The 18,235-nt window shown below is 57.9% G+C and overlaps 9 protein-coding genes across 9 annotated transcripts; 3 read left to right on the forward strand and 6 right to left on the reverse strand.

The window, feature by feature from the left end:
• Positions 1–311: 311 nt before the first annotated feature.
• Positions 312–653, forward strand: dph3 (Diphthamide biosynthesis protein 3; the record flags this gene model as incomplete). Its single annotated transcript, XM_032025519.1, has 2 exons — positions 312–506; positions 573–653. The coding sequence occupies 2 exons, from the start codon at positions 312–314 to the stop codon at positions 651–653; spliced, it is 276 nt and encodes a 91-aa protein (XP_031877958.1).
• A 922-nt stretch (positions 654–1,575) lies between these two features.
• On the reverse strand, positions 1,576–2,173 carry CGGC5_v009876 (uncharacterized protein; the record flags this gene model as incomplete). Its single annotated transcript, XM_032025520.1, has 2 exons — positions 1,576–1,742; positions 1,804–2,173. The coding sequence occupies 2 exons, from the start codon at positions 2,171–2,173 to the stop codon at positions 1,576–1,578; spliced, it is 537 nt and encodes a 178-aa protein (XP_031877959.1).
• Positions 2,174–4,793: 2,620 nt separating this feature from the next.
• On the reverse strand, positions 4,794–8,356 carry CGGC5_v009877 (Leucine--tRNA ligase; the record flags this gene model as incomplete). The annotated part of the gene is made up of 5 exons (XM_032025521.1): positions 4,794–5,559; positions 5,606–7,505; positions 7,554–7,935; positions 7,994–8,081; positions 8,139–8,356. 5 exons carry the CDS (start codon positions 8,354–8,356, stop codon positions 4,794–4,796), a joined length of 3,354 nt encoding a protein of 1,117 aa, XP_031877960.1.
• Positions 8,357–8,955: 599 nt separating this feature from the next.
• CGGC5_v009878 (uncharacterized protein) lies at positions 8,956–9,458 on the forward strand (the record flags this gene model as incomplete). The annotated part of the gene is made up of 3 exons (XM_032025522.1): positions 8,956–9,181; positions 9,234–9,304; positions 9,354–9,458. 3 exons carry the CDS (start codon positions 8,956–8,958, stop codon positions 9,456–9,458), a joined length of 402 nt encoding a protein of 133 aa, XP_031877961.1.
• Positions 9,459–9,597: 139 nt separating this feature from the next.
• Positions 9,598–10,233, reverse strand: aps3 (AP-3 complex subunit sigma; the record flags this gene model as incomplete). The annotated part of the gene is made up of 2 exons (XM_032025523.1): positions 9,598–10,095; positions 10,165–10,233. The coding sequence occupies 2 exons, from the start codon at positions 10,231–10,233 to the stop codon at positions 9,598–9,600; spliced, it is 567 nt and encodes a 188-aa protein (XP_031877962.1).
• A 471-nt stretch (positions 10,234–10,704) lies between these two features.
• On the forward strand, positions 10,705–11,491 carry CGGC5_v009880 (Frataxin-like protein; the record flags this gene model as incomplete). The annotated part of the gene is made up of 2 exons (XM_032025524.1): positions 10,705–11,070; positions 11,219–11,491. The coding sequence occupies 2 exons, from the start codon at positions 10,705–10,707 to the stop codon at positions 11,489–11,491; spliced, it is 639 nt and encodes a 212-aa protein (XP_031877963.1).
• Positions 11,492–12,445: 954 nt separating this feature from the next.
• CGGC5_v009881 (uncharacterized protein) lies at positions 12,446–12,928 on the reverse strand (the record flags this gene model as incomplete). Its single annotated transcript, XM_032025525.1, has 1 exon — positions 12,446–12,928. The coding sequence occupies one exon, from the start codon at positions 12,926–12,928 to the stop codon at positions 12,446–12,448; it is 483 nt and encodes a 160-aa protein (XP_031877956.1).
• A 920-nt stretch (positions 12,929–13,848) lies between these two features.
• CGGC5_v009882 (Lysine biosynthesis regulatory protein LYS14) lies at positions 13,849–15,210 on the reverse strand (the record flags this gene model as incomplete). Its single annotated transcript, XM_032025526.1, has 1 exon — positions 13,849–15,210. One exon carries the CDS (start codon positions 15,208–15,210, stop codon positions 13,849–13,851), a length of 1,362 nt encoding a protein of 453 aa, XP_031877971.1.
• An 807-nt stretch (positions 15,211–16,017) lies between these two features.
• On the reverse strand, positions 16,018–16,964 carry RTA1-8 (Protein RTA1; the record flags this gene model as incomplete). The annotated part of the gene is made up of 2 exons (XM_032025528.1): positions 16,018–16,724; positions 16,796–16,964. The coding sequence occupies 2 exons, from the start codon at positions 16,962–16,964 to the stop codon at positions 16,018–16,020; spliced, it is 876 nt and encodes a 291-aa protein (XP_031877937.1).
• Positions 16,965–18,235: the final 1,271 nt, after the last annotated feature.

An 18,235-nucleotide genomic window follows, 5' to 3' on the forward strand; every position in this document is an offset into this window, starting at 1 on the left:
AAATGCTGCTGTGGCCCGTCCCCAACTTCCCATGTGAATCGGATGCCGGTTGCATGTGATTTGGTGCCTGGGGAAGAGGGAACTTGGCTTATGTCAGCGGCAACAATGTGTGGCTACCACATGTGGCGGTGCTGCTGGATAACAGTGTTCAGCCACACCGCGGGGCAAACACCTCCGATGACTTTTTTTTTTTTGGTTCCCCTCAACTGCCCAGCGCAAAGCGTACCTAACTGACTGACTCCATCACCAACTTCGAATGACACACACCCCTACAATCCGCAACTGCCATACAGCCAAACAACACCGACACCATGGCCGACGACAACATTTCCATCTACGACGAGATCGAAATCGAGGACATGACCTTTGACGAGGACATGCAAATCTATCACTACCCCTGCCCGTGTGGCGACAAGTTCCAGATTGCGCTGGCCGACCTGCGCGACGACGAGGACATTGCCGTGTGCCCCAGCTGCAGCCTCATGATCCGCGTCATCTTTGACAAGGTAGGATACCGCATCACGCGACAACCGCGGGAGGCGGGGAAATTGTCGAGACTAACAGGAGAGCAGGACGACCTTCCGAAGGACCCCGAAGACGATCCCGAGCCGGCCCTCGAGGAGGCTTCCGCCCAGATCCCCGTCGCCGCCTAAGGTATGAACCGACATGGTTCATTCCGTCCTGAAGGGTGTTAAACCGCTGGGTTATTCCGCTGGAAGCACAGGAAAAAGGGGTTATATGGAGATACAGACCACACATACGGTAGCCGGCGTCGTCTGCTCACGGCTGCGACGTGCACCCACAGCACGCCGTCCTCTGGGACAACAACGCACACTGAATGCCGCAAAAGGGAGGCCGCCAGGCCAAATGACACCGGCACGCTCCCGTACAGCCTCCGCAAGCCCTGATCGGACGATACACCCGTTCGGTGGCACAAGGTCGGGGTGGAACGGCGCACGTGGGTTACTCTCCGTACGCTGAGCCCGTCTTCGATTCGTTGGCGGGGAGATTACGCCGTAATGAGATGGTCGCACCTGGGAAACATGCACTCGACCGCAGGCTGTGGAAGAACGACTGTCGCTGAAGTCTGATCTGGGGCCTTGGAGGGGATCGTAAGAGCGGTGTCCCGTGACGAGGACGCCTGGCTCAAACTTAAACCTAGACTTGGGCAGATATACTCTGCGTCGAACTGGATTACGTCGATTGGTATGGGTTTTGGCATTTACTGGGCGCAGATCCGGTGTGACCTTGGGATGGGCAGCCAGGAAGCCCTTGGGGATGCATTAGGAGAAGCCCAAAGCCAGGTGAAATTGTCATCGCATCAACACCAAGCTCAAGCATTCGGGAGTCTTAAAGTGTTTTGAACAGGTATTCTATTAATTACCACAATTAACCCCAAATCCCTCATTCATTAATCCTCATCAAACCGCTCCCCTTCATAATATTCATATGCAAGAAATGATTAAAAGTTCCAACGCCGTGTGTCCCGTCCCTTGAAATTTCATCATACACATTTTTGCGCTCGTCATTAAAAGCGTGAAACCCGTGAAACCCATTATGCAGTTTGCTTTGCGTTTACAGCAAGAAGAGACCGGCGACACCAAAGGCGAGGAGACCCGCGGCGGAGCCCTTGAGCGCGACCTTGTCGGCGGCGGCGGTGGGGACCGTCACGGGGCCGGAGGTGGTCGCGTTGGGGGCCGAGGTGTAGTAGGTCTGGGTGGCGGTGGAGGTGGCGAGGGTGGCTGTTGACTTGTTAGTCTTCCGTCTTCCACTACAATGCACGGAAGGCTGAAATAAACTCACTGTTGATGGGGGCGGTGAAGGTAGGCAGCGTCACGACGGGGTCGGAGACGGACGAGACGGAGGGGAAGGGGACGGGGGGCACGGCGATGGTGGTGGTGGTGACGCCGCTCTCGACGGTGGAGGTGCCGGCGGAGACGGTGACGGTGGTGCTCGGCTCCGGGGTGGCGTCGGCCGCGGAGGAGGAGGCGCCCGGGGTGACGGTCAACGTCGTCTCGGGGACGGTGGCGGTCACGGTCACGGAGGGAGTGGGCTCCGGGAAGACGGGGAGGGTGATTGTGGTGGTGACGCCGTTGGTGAGGACGATGGAGGTGATGTCCTGGGCGGCGGCCAGGGTGGCGGCGGCGGCGGCGAGGATGGAGGCGGAGCGCATTTTGGCTGTGTTTGTTTTGGGGGGGTTGGTGGGAGTGTGGGTGTGGTGAGGTGAGGTGAAAAGGAAGCGACTGCTGGGCTTATGGAGAGCGAGGTTGTTGATGTTGTTGTTGGGGATGAGGCACAAGAGAGGATGGAATGATCACGACGGGATGGGGATGGATATATACTAGCAAGAATCACACAAATACCAAGACTTCTCAGATGGTGTGACGAGCGAGAGCAGAGAAAGAGAGTAGAGACCACCCCCCGTACGACGACTACGTATGTTTGCGCATTGTGCGAGTCGGTGACAGCAGCAATGCCAAGAATGGCGATTTCTGCGCGTTTCCCCCTCCTCTCCAGGCTTGCACGACATCATCTTTGGGACTGACAGGATGGAACTCTGCCAGCTGGGTGGTGTTTGGTTGGCCGCAGCAAGGCGAACAGGTATCCGTCCGGCACCATACATCATGGGTATCCGTAAAGAGAAGGGTTGGGCTCTGTCTTCCAGGTGTGGGGGGGGGGAGGGGGGAGGGGGCAGCCGTTTCCCGTGCATGCAGGAAGCAGGTTGTTTTTTCCAACGGTCGATTCGACGACGAGCAAGGCAAGACTCGGTGATGTCTACCGCCTGGGTTCCTGGTTCTGGACCACGGGTTGCAAGGCCGGCGACCTCCCCTCCCCCCGGCCCCGACGAACCAGGAACCCTGTTTTGCCTTGAGCCCGCCTTACCATAACCCCCCTGCTGGTCGACCCGGTGGGCTACCTACGTCGAAAGTTTGCACAACCTCGAAAGAGGTCGACGCGAGATGGCTGGGATGTGAAGTGGTGGTCGTGATGGGAGCGGGATTTACCCGATGGCTGGGGATGGGGTGGGATGGGATTGCTTCAAACTTGCACCCAGCGAACAGGAACCGCAGAAGACAAAGTTCGGTATGAACAAAATCGAGAAGTGATGGACGCCCACCACCTCTTTTTTTTTTTGCGCTTCTCCCATCCGAACGTTTCATGTAGCTGCCATCCCATCTCATTGGCAGAACCACGATGCACATCAGCTTAATTCTGGGTGACAGAGTTCTGACGAACACCGAGAAACTCTGCCATTTGAAAGCCAGGAAGCCCAGCCCGGACGGAGAGGCATGGGGATGAACCTCACCTCAAGCGCAAATCAGCAGATCGAAGAAGTGACGCCTGCCAACACTCTCCCACCCTGCCGAAATCCCGTCCTCGCACCGCAAACCTCGAAACTATTCAGCATTCATCTCGTCATCTCGGGCCCAGGGTAGATTGAGGGGTTTGTGTGTGACACGGCAAATCATGAATGAGCAAACGAATGGGAAAATCCCCTCCCTCACAGAAACCCAGATTGCTTGTTTCCTTTGCTGCTAAGATTCGATCGTCGCGCCGCGCAAGCGACCAGGCACAGCGCTCCGGACACCAGAAAAAAAGTTGGCGATACCCGATGTCGTGCTCTGTTGCGTCATACCCGGACGAGAAGACCTGCCAGCGAAGTGCACCGGTAGTGTAAACAGCAAAGAAAACAACACTCTGCCAGGATCGAAAGGCCTTGGAGGGCGGCTGCATCGGCTCTCAGCCCGTTCGCTAACTGGCCCATCCCCTCAGGCCCAATGCCATGGCATTTCCCTTTCTCTCCCTCCCACAGACACCTCACCTTCTTCCCATGCATCACATCATGCCCGAATTGACTTCACAGGTTCCTGGGACCTGAACCTGACTGGCCACGAGCGCGGTGACGGAAACAAAAAAGAGGGTGGCAGGGTACAGGGGCGCCGTGTCCCGCCCATCTTTTGCAAGGATCCCAACCAGGTTTTGTTGCTCTGCCCTTCCCCTGTCACCGCCGCTGCCAGCAGCACCCCAGCCACGCTTCAACGAACTCCATCCAATGAACCCGCGAGAACGACACACCAGCCTCCTCTTCATCCCGACGTCTCCGTACAACAGCTGCACAACCCCGGCCTGCAAGCCACATCATTTTTCCAGACAACCCCACGAATGAGAGCCGCAGACACCGCTGGACATCGTCGTCACGTCAGGCCCGTTTGGCAGGCCCGGCAAGGCGAGCTAGCCCATGCGGTGACGATGATGGGGCCGGCTCTCAGCTTCACGGAGCGGGCAGAAGAAAAGGACGCACCGCATTCCCTGATTTTGGCAGCTGCACCTGAGCCTTGCTCTCAGGTCGCGATGCCGATGCAGCGGGAGCTTGTCTAGCAGGTTCCCTCCGTGGGCCAAGCTGCCGTTTCCCTTCCCGCCTTGCTCGCTAGTGCCCTCTCTCGCAAGGAACCGAGACCGCCTGGGTGACCCATGTCCAGCCCAGCTTAGGCCGATGAATCTTGTCGTCTCCTTGTATCATCAGAGTTGAGCGAGTGAATGGAACTAGGATAGATCAATCCAGAGACAGAAACACCATGCAAAGGGCAGGCCTTCTAGAAAGCCATCAGAAACATTGGTCCAAACAGCACCAAGTCCGGATCTAAGCACATCTCTGGCCTCACATCAAAACACGCATTGCAAAAAGCAAAAGCAAGATAACGATAAAGCACATGGACATTGATATCTAACTCATCTTGTATCTTCTTTTTTTGGTCCTTTCATCCTCGGCATCCACACATTCTAACCCCCGTTTATGACGACTCCACATTCGCAAACAAAAAGTTGGGCGCGCCGGGAACCGCTCCCTCGGCGTTGGGCGGCAGGTTCTCCACCGTCGCCCCGGAAATCAGATCCGTGCCCTTCTTGCTGCCCTCCTCGACCGCCACGATCGACACCTCGACGAGGTTCGCGCTGCGCTTCAGGCCGTCCACCATGTCCACCAGCACCGCCTTCTCGTCGAACGCGAGCTTGCGCTCGAGCACCGCGTTGGCCGGCTCGCCCGCCTGCAGACGCCTCTTGAGGCCCTGCACGAACGGCATCGCCTTCTTCATCTCGCCCATCTTGGCAATCTTGCCGTTGAGCGCCTTGTCGTCAACCGAGTTGGTCTCGGGGTTCCACATCTCCTTGAGCAGGTCAATGTAGGCCTGCTGCCACTGCGGGAAACTCTCGCTCATGAAGACGGTGAGCTTCTTGGGCTTCTTGGGGTCGAACGACGTCTCCTTGCCCTTGGCCTTCTTCTTGAGCTGCAGAGACTCGGCCGAGTTGACGTTGGACGCCGTGACGGAGATGTACTTACGCGCCGCGGTGAGGGCAGCGTCCGTCTCGGGAATCTCGGGGAAGGTCGCCTGCTGGATGGACGTCGGCTTGCCGAGGATCTCGACCCACACGGACTCGGCCCAGTGGGGCGCGACGACGGCGATGAGGAGACACTGGAGCTCGATGAAGCGGATGACCAGGTCGTGGTGCATCTTGATCGACGAACAGCTCTCGCGGTAGAAGGACAGGGCGTTGTTGAAGCTGTGTAGTGTTAGCTCGCATCGTGTGTCATTGACGTGAAACTTACTCGTAGAAGGAGGCCTTAAGGGCCAGCTTGTAGGAAGTGTCGGTGTACTGCTGGATGGCCTCCTTGGCGATGACGTTCATCTCGTTGTTGAACACCTTGTCAAAGAAGTTGAACTCGCCAGTGCGGAGCTCACTCTTGTTCTTGACGACATCGTCGCACCACTCTCTCAGGGTGTAGAGACGCAGAATGGCCTGGTTGGCAACGTCCTCCTCAAAGTTGCTGTCACCGTTGGTGTCACCGGCGTCAGCAAGACCGATACGAGCAGCGTCGGCACCGAACTTGCGGGCGACATCCTGCATGGTAAGGAAGTTGCCGGTAGACTTGCTCATCTTCTCACCGTTCAGCATCAAGTGGCCGTTGGTACGGATACCTCTGGGCCAGTACTCGGGAGTGAAGATGGCGAGATGGATGTACAGGAAGAAGGTCAAGTGGTTGCCGATCAGGTCCTTTCCGGAAGAACGGAGATCGAGGGGATAGAAGTACTCGAACGAGCGGCGCATACTCTCAAGAGTGTCCTTGGAGATCTTGCACTCGGAAAGGAGCTTGTCGTCGAGCTCGCGGCGACAGAAGACGTAATCCCAGACCTCGTCAATCATCTGCTCAGCGGAGATGTCACCAGTGCCCTTCTCTCTGCCAAAGATGTCCTTGTGCAGGTAAGGAGCGATGGTGTAGTACGCCATGTAGATGGTACTGTCACTCAGAGACTCGACAAGGAACTGAGGATCCCAAGGCAGCTTGGAGCCGAGACCGTACGATCTCGCGCACGCCCACTGGTTCAGCCAGTTGAGGACACCCTGGAAGGCGTTCTTGGTCTCGTGGCTGAAAGTGTTGAGACCCTTGCCGTCGGTGTTCTCGACCCAGTCAAGAGCAGTCTTCTTCCAGGACTCTTCTCCGTAGTCGAGGTACCACTGGTCCATCAGGGAAACGATACAGTCATCGGCAGAGCGACTCACGACCTTGCGCTCGGGCTCGGAGTAGGCAAAGGCAAGACCCTGGTCGATGAGGGACTGGCGGACCTTGGGCTTGGCAGCCTCGACGGACTCGCCCTTGAACTCGCCAATCTTCATCTTACCCTTGTAGTAGCCCTCAGAGTACGCCGTCTCCTTGGCCTTGTCGAGCTGGACGGTGTCCTTAGGGGAAGCGATCTTGAGCTGCTCGACGAGAGTCTTGGCGATCATGTCACCAGAGGGGGTGTCAATGATGGGGATGATTTCAAGCTCGGCCCACTCCTGCTCAATGCCGTAGTAAGCGGCCTTCTTGCGGAGGTCCATGGTCATAACCCAATCGGCGGGAGAGTCTGAGGGAACAGAGGTGACGACACCAGTACCCTTGGTCGGCAGAATGGAGTCCATGGGAAGGACGCGGACACCGGCCTCGTGAATAGAGAAGGGAGCATGGACACGTGTACCGATCATGGCAGATCCATCGATATCGGCCGTCTGGTCGACGACGCCCTCCTGGAGGAAGAGACCCTGGTAGGCCATGTTGCGGGCAGCACGCAGAGTCATAACGTAGTAGTCCTTCTCGGAAGCCTTGAAGACACCGTAGGTGATCTTGGGGGAAACAAACACGGCGTTCTGGCCGTACATGGTCTCGGGACGCAGAGTGGCGGGGATGAGGAAAACGTTGGCGTCGGCGGGTAGCTTAGACTTCAGGGCCTCCGCGGCCTTGGGAGCCCACTCGAGGACCTTCATCTTGAGGCCGGTGTACTCCTGAGGACCGACACCCTCACCCTCGGCACGGTCGTGGTCCATGCAGGGCTGGCCATCCTTGATGGAGTAAATGGTGTATCTCTTGCCGAACTTGATCTTGTTGAGCTCCTTGAGGCGGATCATCTGCCAACGGACAAAAGCGTCGAAGTAGGGGTTGGCCTCGGTGGTGATAAACGATCTGCGCCAATCTGTGGCTGTTAGTAATGCACCAGCACTTAGACAACATCAGAACGAACCGATTCTGAAACCAAGGCTGGTAAGATCCTCCTGGGCAAGAGGAGGGAAGAAGGTCAACCAGTAGGAAGCATCGGCGAAGAGGTGAATCTCTTGCCTGGGAATTCCCATGGCCTCCATGATCTGGAACTGGTACTTGGCCTTGACGGTCTTGGCATTCGCCTTGCTCTTCTTGGTCGAGAACTTGGTGATGTCCTCGCGGGTCGCCTTGGCGTCGGCGGGCTTGTCGTCGACGAGGACCTCCTCCTCCTCCTTGTATCCCTCAAAGTCGCGGCCGAACCACTCGACCTCGTTCTTCAGCTTATCGGCGACGGCCTTGATGGGCATGCCGGTCGCGTGCCATCCCATGGGGAACAGGGCGCGCTTTCCTTGCATTCGGGCGACCTAGATATCTACTCAGCTTCCATTCCATCAATCGTTAATATTTTGGGGGTTCTCTTACACCGGCGCTGAACTCAACCTTGGACACGGAGAACAAGTGACCGGCGTGGAGACGGCCGTTCATGTAGGGGAAGGCCATGCATCCCATCCTGTATCCTCGTCAACAACAATCCCCCACGTCACATATCTATCTCGATGCGCCATACCACTTGGGCTGTTGCTTGCGCAGCTCCTCGGCGGAAACGGAGTGCAGGGGCACCTCCTTGGTGGAGGGGGCATCGACCTCGAAGATCTTCTCCTCAGCCCACTTCTGCTGGTACTTCTTCTCGAGGGAGATGAGAAAGTCGCGCTTCTCGGTTCCCTTGAGCTCCTTGGTCTTGGAGACCTGGAGGGCCTCGAGGGCCTTGGCTGCTTCGTTCGCCATCGTTGCGGCTGACGATTTGACTTATCGAGAGAGGGGAGACACAGGGACGAACCCGGTCGATCCAATCGCTTGTTTTAAGGACCGAGTGTGACTCTGCTCGTCGAGGCGGAGGGAGTCACTCTCGTTGCGGCGTAAGTCTGTTCGGAACGGGAGGTTGCTGTTCGATCGCAGGATCTTGAGTCACAACCGGCCACACACAGATTTCGTCGCAGCTCCGATGTTTTTTTCGAGGCTGAGTGTGCCCCGCGATTCGACTTTGGAGGGGGTCTCGCTGCTTGCTGGCGCCGGTGCGGTAATGGCGGGGTACCATCGGGCCACTGGTCACTGTCCAGTCACTGTTGGAGCACTGTCTCGTTTCAACGGTCCCCTCAAAGAGTAAAAGGTACGTACCGAACCCCCCGACGGTCGGGAGTCACTGTAGATGTGGCTAGTGAAAGCCTCGAAGTGTGGCGCATGTGGCTCGGTTCATTGCAGAGCTTCCCCAGTCGCAGATCCAGCCGCCGCACCACCGAGATCTCCACGTCTTTCAGACGCCCGGATGCGCAACTCCAGCCATTGAGCCGCTTTCGCCGTCGATTCCCCGTGAAAGAACATTGAATATGCTTCCCACGTTACTGCGGCGCACCGCCGAATCGGCCGGCCGCAAGTTCGACGTCTTCACCAACCCGTACCGCGCGAAAAAAGTCTGGCCTCCCGATTTCACAGGCCTCTCGCCTCAAGCACAGCTCCGGTTTGAGAAGAAGTACAAGCGCCGCCTGGCATTGGTTTATGCGCGGCCAAGATGGGACAAGGCTATCAAGCTTATTCAGCTGGTGACCGTGACAGGTTGGTGCAGAGCATAGAGGCGTTCCCGACATTTGTGGCTGACGAGCAGCAGGTTTCCTGGGCTGGACGTTCTTGTTTTCAGAGTTCGAGTTTTGGGGCAAGCAGTATCGCCCTTCTGAGGAGGTACGATGTTCTTTACACTCAGCCTCTAGCCTATGCTGACCTGCCATAGATCCGGAAGCACTTCCGAAACCTGTTTGGCACCATCGACGCCGAAAAACGATACGAGCGTCGCAGAGACGCACCCGAACCCGGGTCCGCCGAGTCCCCCAAATAAGGCAGATATCTAGGTCGCATGCATCGGAAGGAGTTCACGGCGTTTTGAATACCCGGCACGCAAAGGGGCCCATGTACAACATCATCCTCCGCAAAAACAATAATGGTATTACGTTCCTCTCATGAAGACCTGGCCACTCCTACCTTCCGTGCCAGACAAAGTTGCCTCCCATACCCAAGCCGCCGCCAATACCCGCACTGCGACCCTCGTTGACAGGCCGCTTGGCCACCGTACCTTGCGCCCTGACGCCCGCCACTATCCTGTCCAGATTTGTCTCGATGACGACTCCTCCGTTGATCATCTCGCCCAGCGTTGCGTGCAGCGACTCAAAGTTGAAGATCAGGTCCAGCTCGCACACGTTCTCGAACAGCTTGTCCAGCGCCTCGACGTAGACTTGTATCAGGTCGATGAGGGCGAGTGGGGACTCGGTGGACGTCGAGATGACGATGAAGTAGAGCGTCGCGTAGTTGCGGTATGTGACAAGGGAGGGCACGTCGTTCTGCTCTTCGGAGGAGGAGTGGGAGGTGCCTGATGCGGCGAGCAGGGGCGGGAGGGGGAGGAAGTTGCAGGAGCCGGCGGGACGATTTGATACGAGGGTGAAGATTTCTGAAATCAGGCGCTGTTGCATGCTCGTTTCCTGTGACTCCGTTAGCACTGGGTGAAGCTGAACGATGATCGCCTGCCGCAAGATGCCGGCATTGCATACCAGCTGTGTATAGAATTTGGTCAGGCGAGGCTGACCCTGGCCGTTGAAGACCAGAAATGCGTTGATCATTGTAATCAATCCTGCCTGCGCATCCCGTCTCTACGATGTTGAGGTGTTGCTGCTGCTGCCACCGTTGTTGTGCCGCGGGCTGCTTGTCGACAGCTTCGAGGTTGAGTCTCTTGGTGGGGTGGCCGTTGCCAGCCGCTCGCTGCTTCGAGTTCCCTGCGCTCCAGAACCTGCCTCCCAAAAATCGGAGGTGCGCCGCGGTGCCTGGCACATGACTTTCTGATGTAATCTGGTAATGCGCACGGATCAGTTACCGTCCCAAGCTCGCGCATCCCCTCAACCGCTTTACCGAAGCTGCAGTCGTCAAGCTGCAGTGACGTGGGGAAGCAAACGGCAGCTACCTCTTTCATCACTTCCCTCCGTTCGCATCGAAACGACTCTCGATCTTCAACAGAACATCAACGCCGACTCAATTCGTCACTCAACCCACGAATCTTGCGACATCGATCATTGCAATCCACAGACCGCGCAACAATGGCCCGCAGCAGCATCGCCAAGCTCTCCCGGGCGGCATCCCGCTCCCTCCGCACCTCCACCACCTCCGTCCTCCCGCGCCGCTCCTCTGCCGCCCTCCTCAACGCCACAAAACCGGCTGCCGCCGCCGGCCTCGTGGTTCCGGCCCGCAAGCTCTTCACCACCTCCGCCGTCGCGACCCGCGGCATCATGCCTGACACGGATGACCCGAAGGTCCCTGATACACCCAAGGAGGAGGTCAAGACGAGCGTCGTCGAGCTCTCTGACGCCGACTACCACGAGCTCGCCGACACCTACCTCGAGACCGTCCTCACCAAGCTCGAGGAGCTACAGGATGCTCGCGAGGGCGTTGACGTCGAGTATGCGGTACGTTGCAGACATCCACCTTTCTTGCGCAGAAAACCTTTTCCCAAATCCCTTCATATACCCCCGAAACTGATGCCCCAAAATGGCCCGGGCTTCTTCTCATGATATTCAACCATAAACAAGACGCTAACTCACCTCCAACATCCAGGCCGGCGTTCTCAACGTCACCTTCCCCGGCGCAGGAACCTACGTAATCAACAAGCAGCCCCCCAACAAGCAGATCTGGCTCTCCTCCCCCATCTCCGGCCCCAAGCGCTACGACTGGGTCGTCGTCGGCGACTCCCAGAACGACAAGGAGGGCACCGCCGCCGGTGCCTGGGTCTACGCCCGCGACGGCAGCACTCTCGACGACCTCTTCCTCAAGGAGCTCGACGTGGACCTTAGCATAGCCCCGTCGACCTACGGCGAGGATCAGTCCTAGTACGACGAACAAGACGGTCTCGAAAAGGGTGGCCCTAAGGTCTAGACCCGTCTCTGCATCCAGTACTATCAGCTCATGGGAGAGTGGGAGCTTGGGTGACGGGGACGGTATTTCTTTTCTTCTTTCCCCTCCCGAGCCCCGGGGGGCGACCCCGCGCGGACTTTCGTCGAGCTGCAAGCGCGGACATGACGTGATGGCTCTTTGACGGCTCAACATGCGTCCGTCCGTCTGCACGGGCGGGATAGTATCGAGCTCGGTGTGTTTGTGTGTGTGTCCGTATGTGTGTACTTTAACATGGCAATTGGAGGGAGTTTCATGGGTGTTCTGGAGGAAGCTGGGAGCATCCCCTCCGCTGGGAAAACGAGGGGAGTTGACCAAAGCTCGAGGAAATGGCATTTCTAGCCGTGTATACAAACAACTATTCTAGCGCTAACATTGCGCCAAATTCAAATCCGCAGGTCTGGGTCTACCGGACCGGATCATCCGCCTCATGGCGTGACAGTTTTGGCATTTCTTACTGATCCACCGGGTGGGAGCACAGTGACCGTCTCTTAAGGATCGTGAAGGTTTTGTGTCCTGAAATAGTAGAGTCTTTTTTTGTTACTCTATCTACGAATCTAAGCGAGCCTTTCTTTTCGCTTCAGATGCCATGCCGTCGTGGGATATGAATCAGCGACTGTCGCCACCTTTCCTCCCAATGTTCTTTATATTAAACCTGCCCAGCCCGATTCCATACTTTTGCTCACGGGCACATCACCACATCCGCCCACCCATTCACATAACCCCGCCTCCCAGCGACGACAGAGTCCAACTGCTGACCGTTGCGTCCATAAAAATGTGTGCTAAAGCGACAGGTATTGCTTAGCGAGGGTATCGTTGTGGCGGTTCGTGTATGCCAGTCGTCAGGACCTGCTCTCTTTTTCCCCATCTTTCGTTTCCTCTTCGTCCGTCTCATTACCCCGGCAACTCCGACCTCTCCACCGGCGCAGGCAATTCAATCGCCGGGCCCTGCTGCGTCTCCGGCATCTCATGCAACCCTCTCGGCGCAGGCATCTCCAGCATCTCGCCAGCACCCGCACTCTGCGCCGCGCCCATCGTGCCCTCGGGCTTCTCCGGGTCGGCGTTGTGCATCGCGGTAACGAGCGCGGCGTCGCGCTTCCTGAGCTGCCTCTCGCGCCTCCAGTTCCAGAACCACCCGAGGGCGACGACGAAGAAGACGAGCCCCGCGGTCGCGCCGACGGAGATGCCGATGACCTGGCCGGGCGTGAGGCCCGACTGCTGGAGGATGTTGTTCGGGAACGCGGGCCCGTCGTTGGAGGAGCTGCCTGTGGGGAAGGAGGTGGCCTCGGGCGTGCGGGTGGCTTCTGTCGAGGCGGTGGCCGAGGGGCCCAGCGTGAAGCTGGGCCCGAACCGGTTGGTTGGGAAGGGCAGCGACATTTACTCGGTGCCCAGGGAGAAGGATGGGCTGCTGCTGTGGGAAGCGCCGAGATGAGGTGGGTATCTGAGTAATGGTCTTCTTACTGTCTGGGTATTTGTTTACTATAAAGACGAGACTGGAAGCGAAGTCATGCTAAGGGCCGGCCGGAGTAGTAGAGTGGTGGTGGATGTGTGGTGTAGGTCGGGTGGGAAACAACCAGGAATCCAGGAAGAACCAGCTTCGACCCTCCCTTCTTCCTTTCTCCATCCAGCCGGCGGAAGATGACGGGGGGGCACATGCCTTTTGATAGAGTGTTTGCCTCCCCTCCCCCCATGTGATGTCCGGCGACCATGGCGGCGTTTGGGTTGGGCTTTTCCTTGGGAGGAGGGGGGAGAGAGAGGGAAGAAGGAAAAGAAGGAACGAAATGCAGGAGCAAAAAGCTCTCGGGCCTCTGGCGTACTGAGACGAAGCCAACACGTCAGATCGCAGGCCGTGTGTCTGTTGTTTTTCCCCTCTCCCGGTTCCTTGGGTGCTGCTGACTTGCTGTCTCTTTGCTGTGGCGTGCTGCCAGAAAGATTATAAACAGGCTCTAGGGCACCTGTCAAGTTTCCAAGACCGGCAAGACCGGCTTGGGAGTGCTGGCGCAGAGACAAGAGCGAGGGTTGTTAGCGTCGTTGATGATCGATCGGGCTGGCTGTCAGTAGGCCGTTCGGTGGTAGGGGGTGTTTCGGACCTTTCTGGCGGAGACTAGCACGGCGGCGCAAAGCCCGAGGATGGGATGAGACCACCCCACCCCGCCGCCGCCGTGCGCCGTCTTTTTCCCCCAGGAGTTCGTCAGATGGGAGGGTCTGGCGAATCAGGTGGCCGAAAGCTGTCAAACTTGTTTGCTTTTTTGCACCCTGCCCATGCAGGAGGTGTCACTGAGATTTGCTTTTGGCTTTCAACCTGCATGTTGCTGCTGGCAGTCCTCGAGCACAGAGTTGGGAAAGGCGAGCCATTCCGACCAGTAATCGCCAAGATGCGCCGAGATGGAGCGGATCATGAACTGACCCGCATCGCAAAACACCCAATACCCGCGGCACCAATGGAGGAGCACGGCGTAGTAAGCTAGGATGACAAGTGCCTCGGGGCGACGCTGCTTGAGGACGTCGATGAAGCCGGTGGTGATGCGGACGCCAAAGGCCATGACGCCGGAGGACTGGTGGCTGCTCCGCTCGGAGATGCTGCGGTAGATGGCGTAGGCGTGGCGGAGGACCTCGGCGGCGGCCCGGCAGGCCTCGAGGGATGCCGGGCCCAGGTCGGCCTGGTCGAGCATGCGGTGAACGGCATCCATCTCGGGAACCTGGGCGTGGGGCTGCCTGGCCTCGAGGAAGTCGATGAACTCCTTGGCGCCGGACTGTCGGATGATGTGCCAGGAGCGGCCGGTGACGGCGCTGACGCCGCGGTGGAGGCTGAGATACCAGGCGAACTGGTCGAGGAAGGCGTTGAAGTCGTCGCGGTTGGTGCGGAGAGTCTCACAGAGGACCTGGGTGCCAACGGTGGAAGAGAAGAGAAACATGGGGATGCAGGTGTCCTCCGAGACCTCCTCCTTGGCCTCGTTGAAGAGCATGAGGCCGCGTGTTTGGAGCTGGGCGGCGTGCTGGTGGTAGACTTCTGCGCGCGCCGGGTCTGTCTCGGTGTCGGCCAGGTGCATGGCTGCGTGGGAGAGCATGATGTCCATGAGGTAAGGGGCGCCGAGGGCGGCCTCCATGCTCATGTCCAGCATGGGCCTCAGGAACTTCTCCTCGCCGACGAAGGTGGGCATGCCGACCTGGAGGTGGCGGAAGAGGCGCAGGTGGTCGAGGGTGAAGAACTGGCCGTTAGCCGGGCGCAGGACCTCATTGGACTCGCCGGAGCGGGTGACGAAGTCGTTGACGACGGCGGTGATGGAGGGCGAGGAGGCGGAGGTGTAGTTGCCGAGCATGGGCACCTGGCTCCCGCTCGCGCTCGTGCTCCCGGGGCTCTGGGCCGGGCTGTAGCCGCCGGCGACGAGCACTCGCTTGGCCGGGACGGCTGAGCGGGCCGATGCCGGGAGGGAGTCGAGGTAGGAGCAGTGCCGCTCGGCGGTAGCGCAGTTGACGCATGTCGGACGCGTCTCGTCGCACTTGACATGGCGGCGCTTGCATTCCTTGCAGCCGTTGCGAGACTTTCTGTGCGCCCGGCGAAGCTTGACGTCACCGGCTGCGGTTGCCGCTGGCGTAGCAGCCTCGTCGCCGTTGGTTGAGCCCATGGCCGGGGAGTGGTTGCGCGTCTGGGGGGCCATCCTCACGCGCGTATAGAGAGCGGGACGGGGGGAGGAGGGGTTAGAGGACCGGTCGACGGGGGGTCAATGGCCGGACACAAGCCATTGAGAGGGCGCGGCGACAAGAGGAGGTCGTGCGGGTGCGGCGACAGGTGGTTCTTTTAAAGGTGGACTATGAGGTGGTGATGTTTTTCAAGAATGCGAATGCGAAGCGGACTTTCTTTGCTTCAGCCTTTTTTTGGTGGGGGAAGAATATGCTTAGTCTACAGGCTTAGGGAGGCAGTAGGTGAACCCCGCCCACCTCACCTGAAGAAGGCGCCCAGGCGGTTCGGCAGATGCCGCTAGAATACAGCGATCCCTGTTAGTGGACCGTATCCCTAATCCAACCCGTTTGTTGGGTGCTACCTCTGCTACCAAAGGGCCCCTCTGGGGCTCAATGCACCGAAGGCCGCCCCTGAATCAGCCCGCGCTGCGCCCTGTCCACGCGTCCCTTCCCCCCCTATCAATGCCCTAAATGGAAAGTGCCGCCTGCTCTAATGTGCGTTCCCTGCTGTCGTTACTGCATCTCTAATCCTGCCTGGAGCCAATGAAGAACACGGCGAAACCCATTACACCGCAGTTCTGCCGTCCTATTCCCGCCCTTCCATGTTCCCTTCTCTGCCACCTTGATTATTATTCAGGAACTGTCCGATAGTCTCCAGTCTTTCCTGTCTCGTCCTGGCCGCTCTCCGACGTTACACCACCTCCGTGATCCACCGGCAATGATTACAATCTCTCCGGACTACTCCGTCCTCCACATGGGACGTCTGCCTCGCTGGCTCTTGCCCTTCACCTCATCGACTTGCGCATCGACCGCTGCTGCGTGTCCTGCTCCGTCATGTCGAAGCCCTCGACGTCCGAGGTCGACTGGCTGCCGTTCTTACGAATCTGGAACGCACTGGGGAAGCGCCAGCCGAAGACGACCATGACGAGGAACATGAGCGTCGCGTCAAAGACGTAGAGCGTCCACTCGTGCTGCAGAGGGTATCCGTCTCCGCCCATGAGGTACTCGATCAGGCGGAAGATGGATCGCACCATGATGAGACAGCTCACGGTGTACAGCATCCACAGGCCAGATTTCCATGGCGAGTTGCCGCTCGCAGAGGCCTCGGTCGGGTACTTGGCCAGGCGCGAGTGGAAGATGATGGACGTCAGCCAGAAGATGCCGAACAGCACTATCTGGATGACGAGACCAGCCACGATCAGGTTCTGGCCCATCTTCTGACTGCCGTCCTTGACCATAAGACCGCCACCGCTGGCCTGCACCAGGAAGGAGAAGCAGTCGCCCGCGACAAAAATGCGCGTGAGCCAGTTGACGCGGATCACCGAGAGCGACTCGCCGTGGACGGAGCGGATGATTCTTCCCAGCGTCATGTAGACCGAGGCGGCGAAGAGCGCGGGCGCGACGAGGATCGTGATGCTCTGCATGACGTAGGGGCCGATCTCAGCGGTGCGCTCGCGGGCGATGGCTCGGCCTGCGTATCCGATGATTTCAACTGCGAGAGGACGCTTGTTAGTACCCATGGCAAATGTCAAACATTGACGAGGAATCCCGCCTGGGACTTACGAATGCCGCCAATGACAAACACGATGCAGAACCACGTCTTGGTCCTCGCAATCATCCACGCGTGGTAGAGGGTAACCAGGACGAAGAGCACCTCGAAGATGATGGCAGCCACCATGCTGGGCACATAGTGCCAGAGGTAGTAACCATTGTGCGACTGGAGCTCCGGCATATTGGATAAATCTCAGCTTCCTCCCGTGTGGTGATTCTTGGTGTTTCGGGGTACAGGACTCTCGTCAGCGTCTCTCGATCAAGTCGTCTCGTTGCTGATGGTGATGATACTCCTTCTCCCTTTCGTGTTCGTGTTGCAGCTGTTGCATTCGCCAAGGCACAGGGGAATCGAGTACAGCCATCTTTATAGCGGAATCCCAGGTGTCTGGGAAACGAAAGGAAATTTGGTCTCCCGTCCGCGAGGCCGGATCCGTGTACCGGAGTCTGGAGAGGCTGTCGCCATCTCTTCCATACGCGTTTTTCGCCCAGGCAACATTCGACGGGCGAAGCTTTGGACGTTCAACGAGGCCCCGCCCGGCTTCCCCATATGGACGTATACGTGGATGGAATCGCCCGTGATTGGACGACACTCGTAAAGATGTCTGATCCCTGCTAGCCCTTCGGGTGTTGTTGCCGGCTTTCAGTCTCGGCTCGCCAATCACGGCTCCGCCCATACGCGTATCCGCAGCGGGAGGGCTGTGGCCCAACAGGCCCGACTCAAAACAAGCCTTTTTTTTTCTGATTCGTTTGGTGCTGGGCATAGGGCCATGATAAGGATCACCCCCCTTTGACGGGCTGACGCAAGCCCGCTTAGCCATTCTTATTCTCTACTGCAGCTCTTTTTTACGAGTATTGCTAGGGTCTGCTACGAAACAAACACCCCACGCACGTCGATCGGGGCGGATACACGCGTAGAGCACCTGGACGTACGGCTTAGACATATTTTTGGTGTTTGATTCCGGGGAACCATGCCCGTTGGGATAGTCCGCAGTATGCAACAGTATCGGCCCACGCTTCGTATGCTTCTGCTACCCTCGTGGTCAGCCTGATTGTTGGGACGAACCCCAATCTGCCCCGTCAAGATGCCGCCCCTCCGTGGGTAACGACTATATCTCGGCATACGATATTCTCCTTGTCATCGCCTCCGAAATTGTCTGATCATGAGCATTCTTTTACAAATGGGTCAGGGAAGCCAGCTGTTATGGCCGCCGTTGTCGCTACGAAACTGACTCGGTTGGAGAAAAACCATTCGGTTATAATCTCCGACCAGTCACATCAAAAAGTGCCCTTTACGACTAAGTTGCTGTTCAAATTAAGCGTAAACCTTTTATTAATTAAGACGATAATATAGTATAGACTTAATACAGGTTTTGATCGTCTGCCCAATGAAAATATTTGTATTTGACATCACAACTGGTTATCAAAAGCCAATGATAGGTTGCCCTCGAGCCA

Source organism: Colletotrichum fructicola, assembly GCF_000319635.2.
Source record: "Colletotrichum fructicola Nara gc5 chromosome Unknown KSG_Nara_v1_contig05, whole genome shotgun sequence".
NCBI classification, from domain to species: Eukaryota; Fungi; Ascomycota; class Sordariomycetes; order Glomerellales; family Glomerellaceae; genus Colletotrichum; species Colletotrichum fructicola.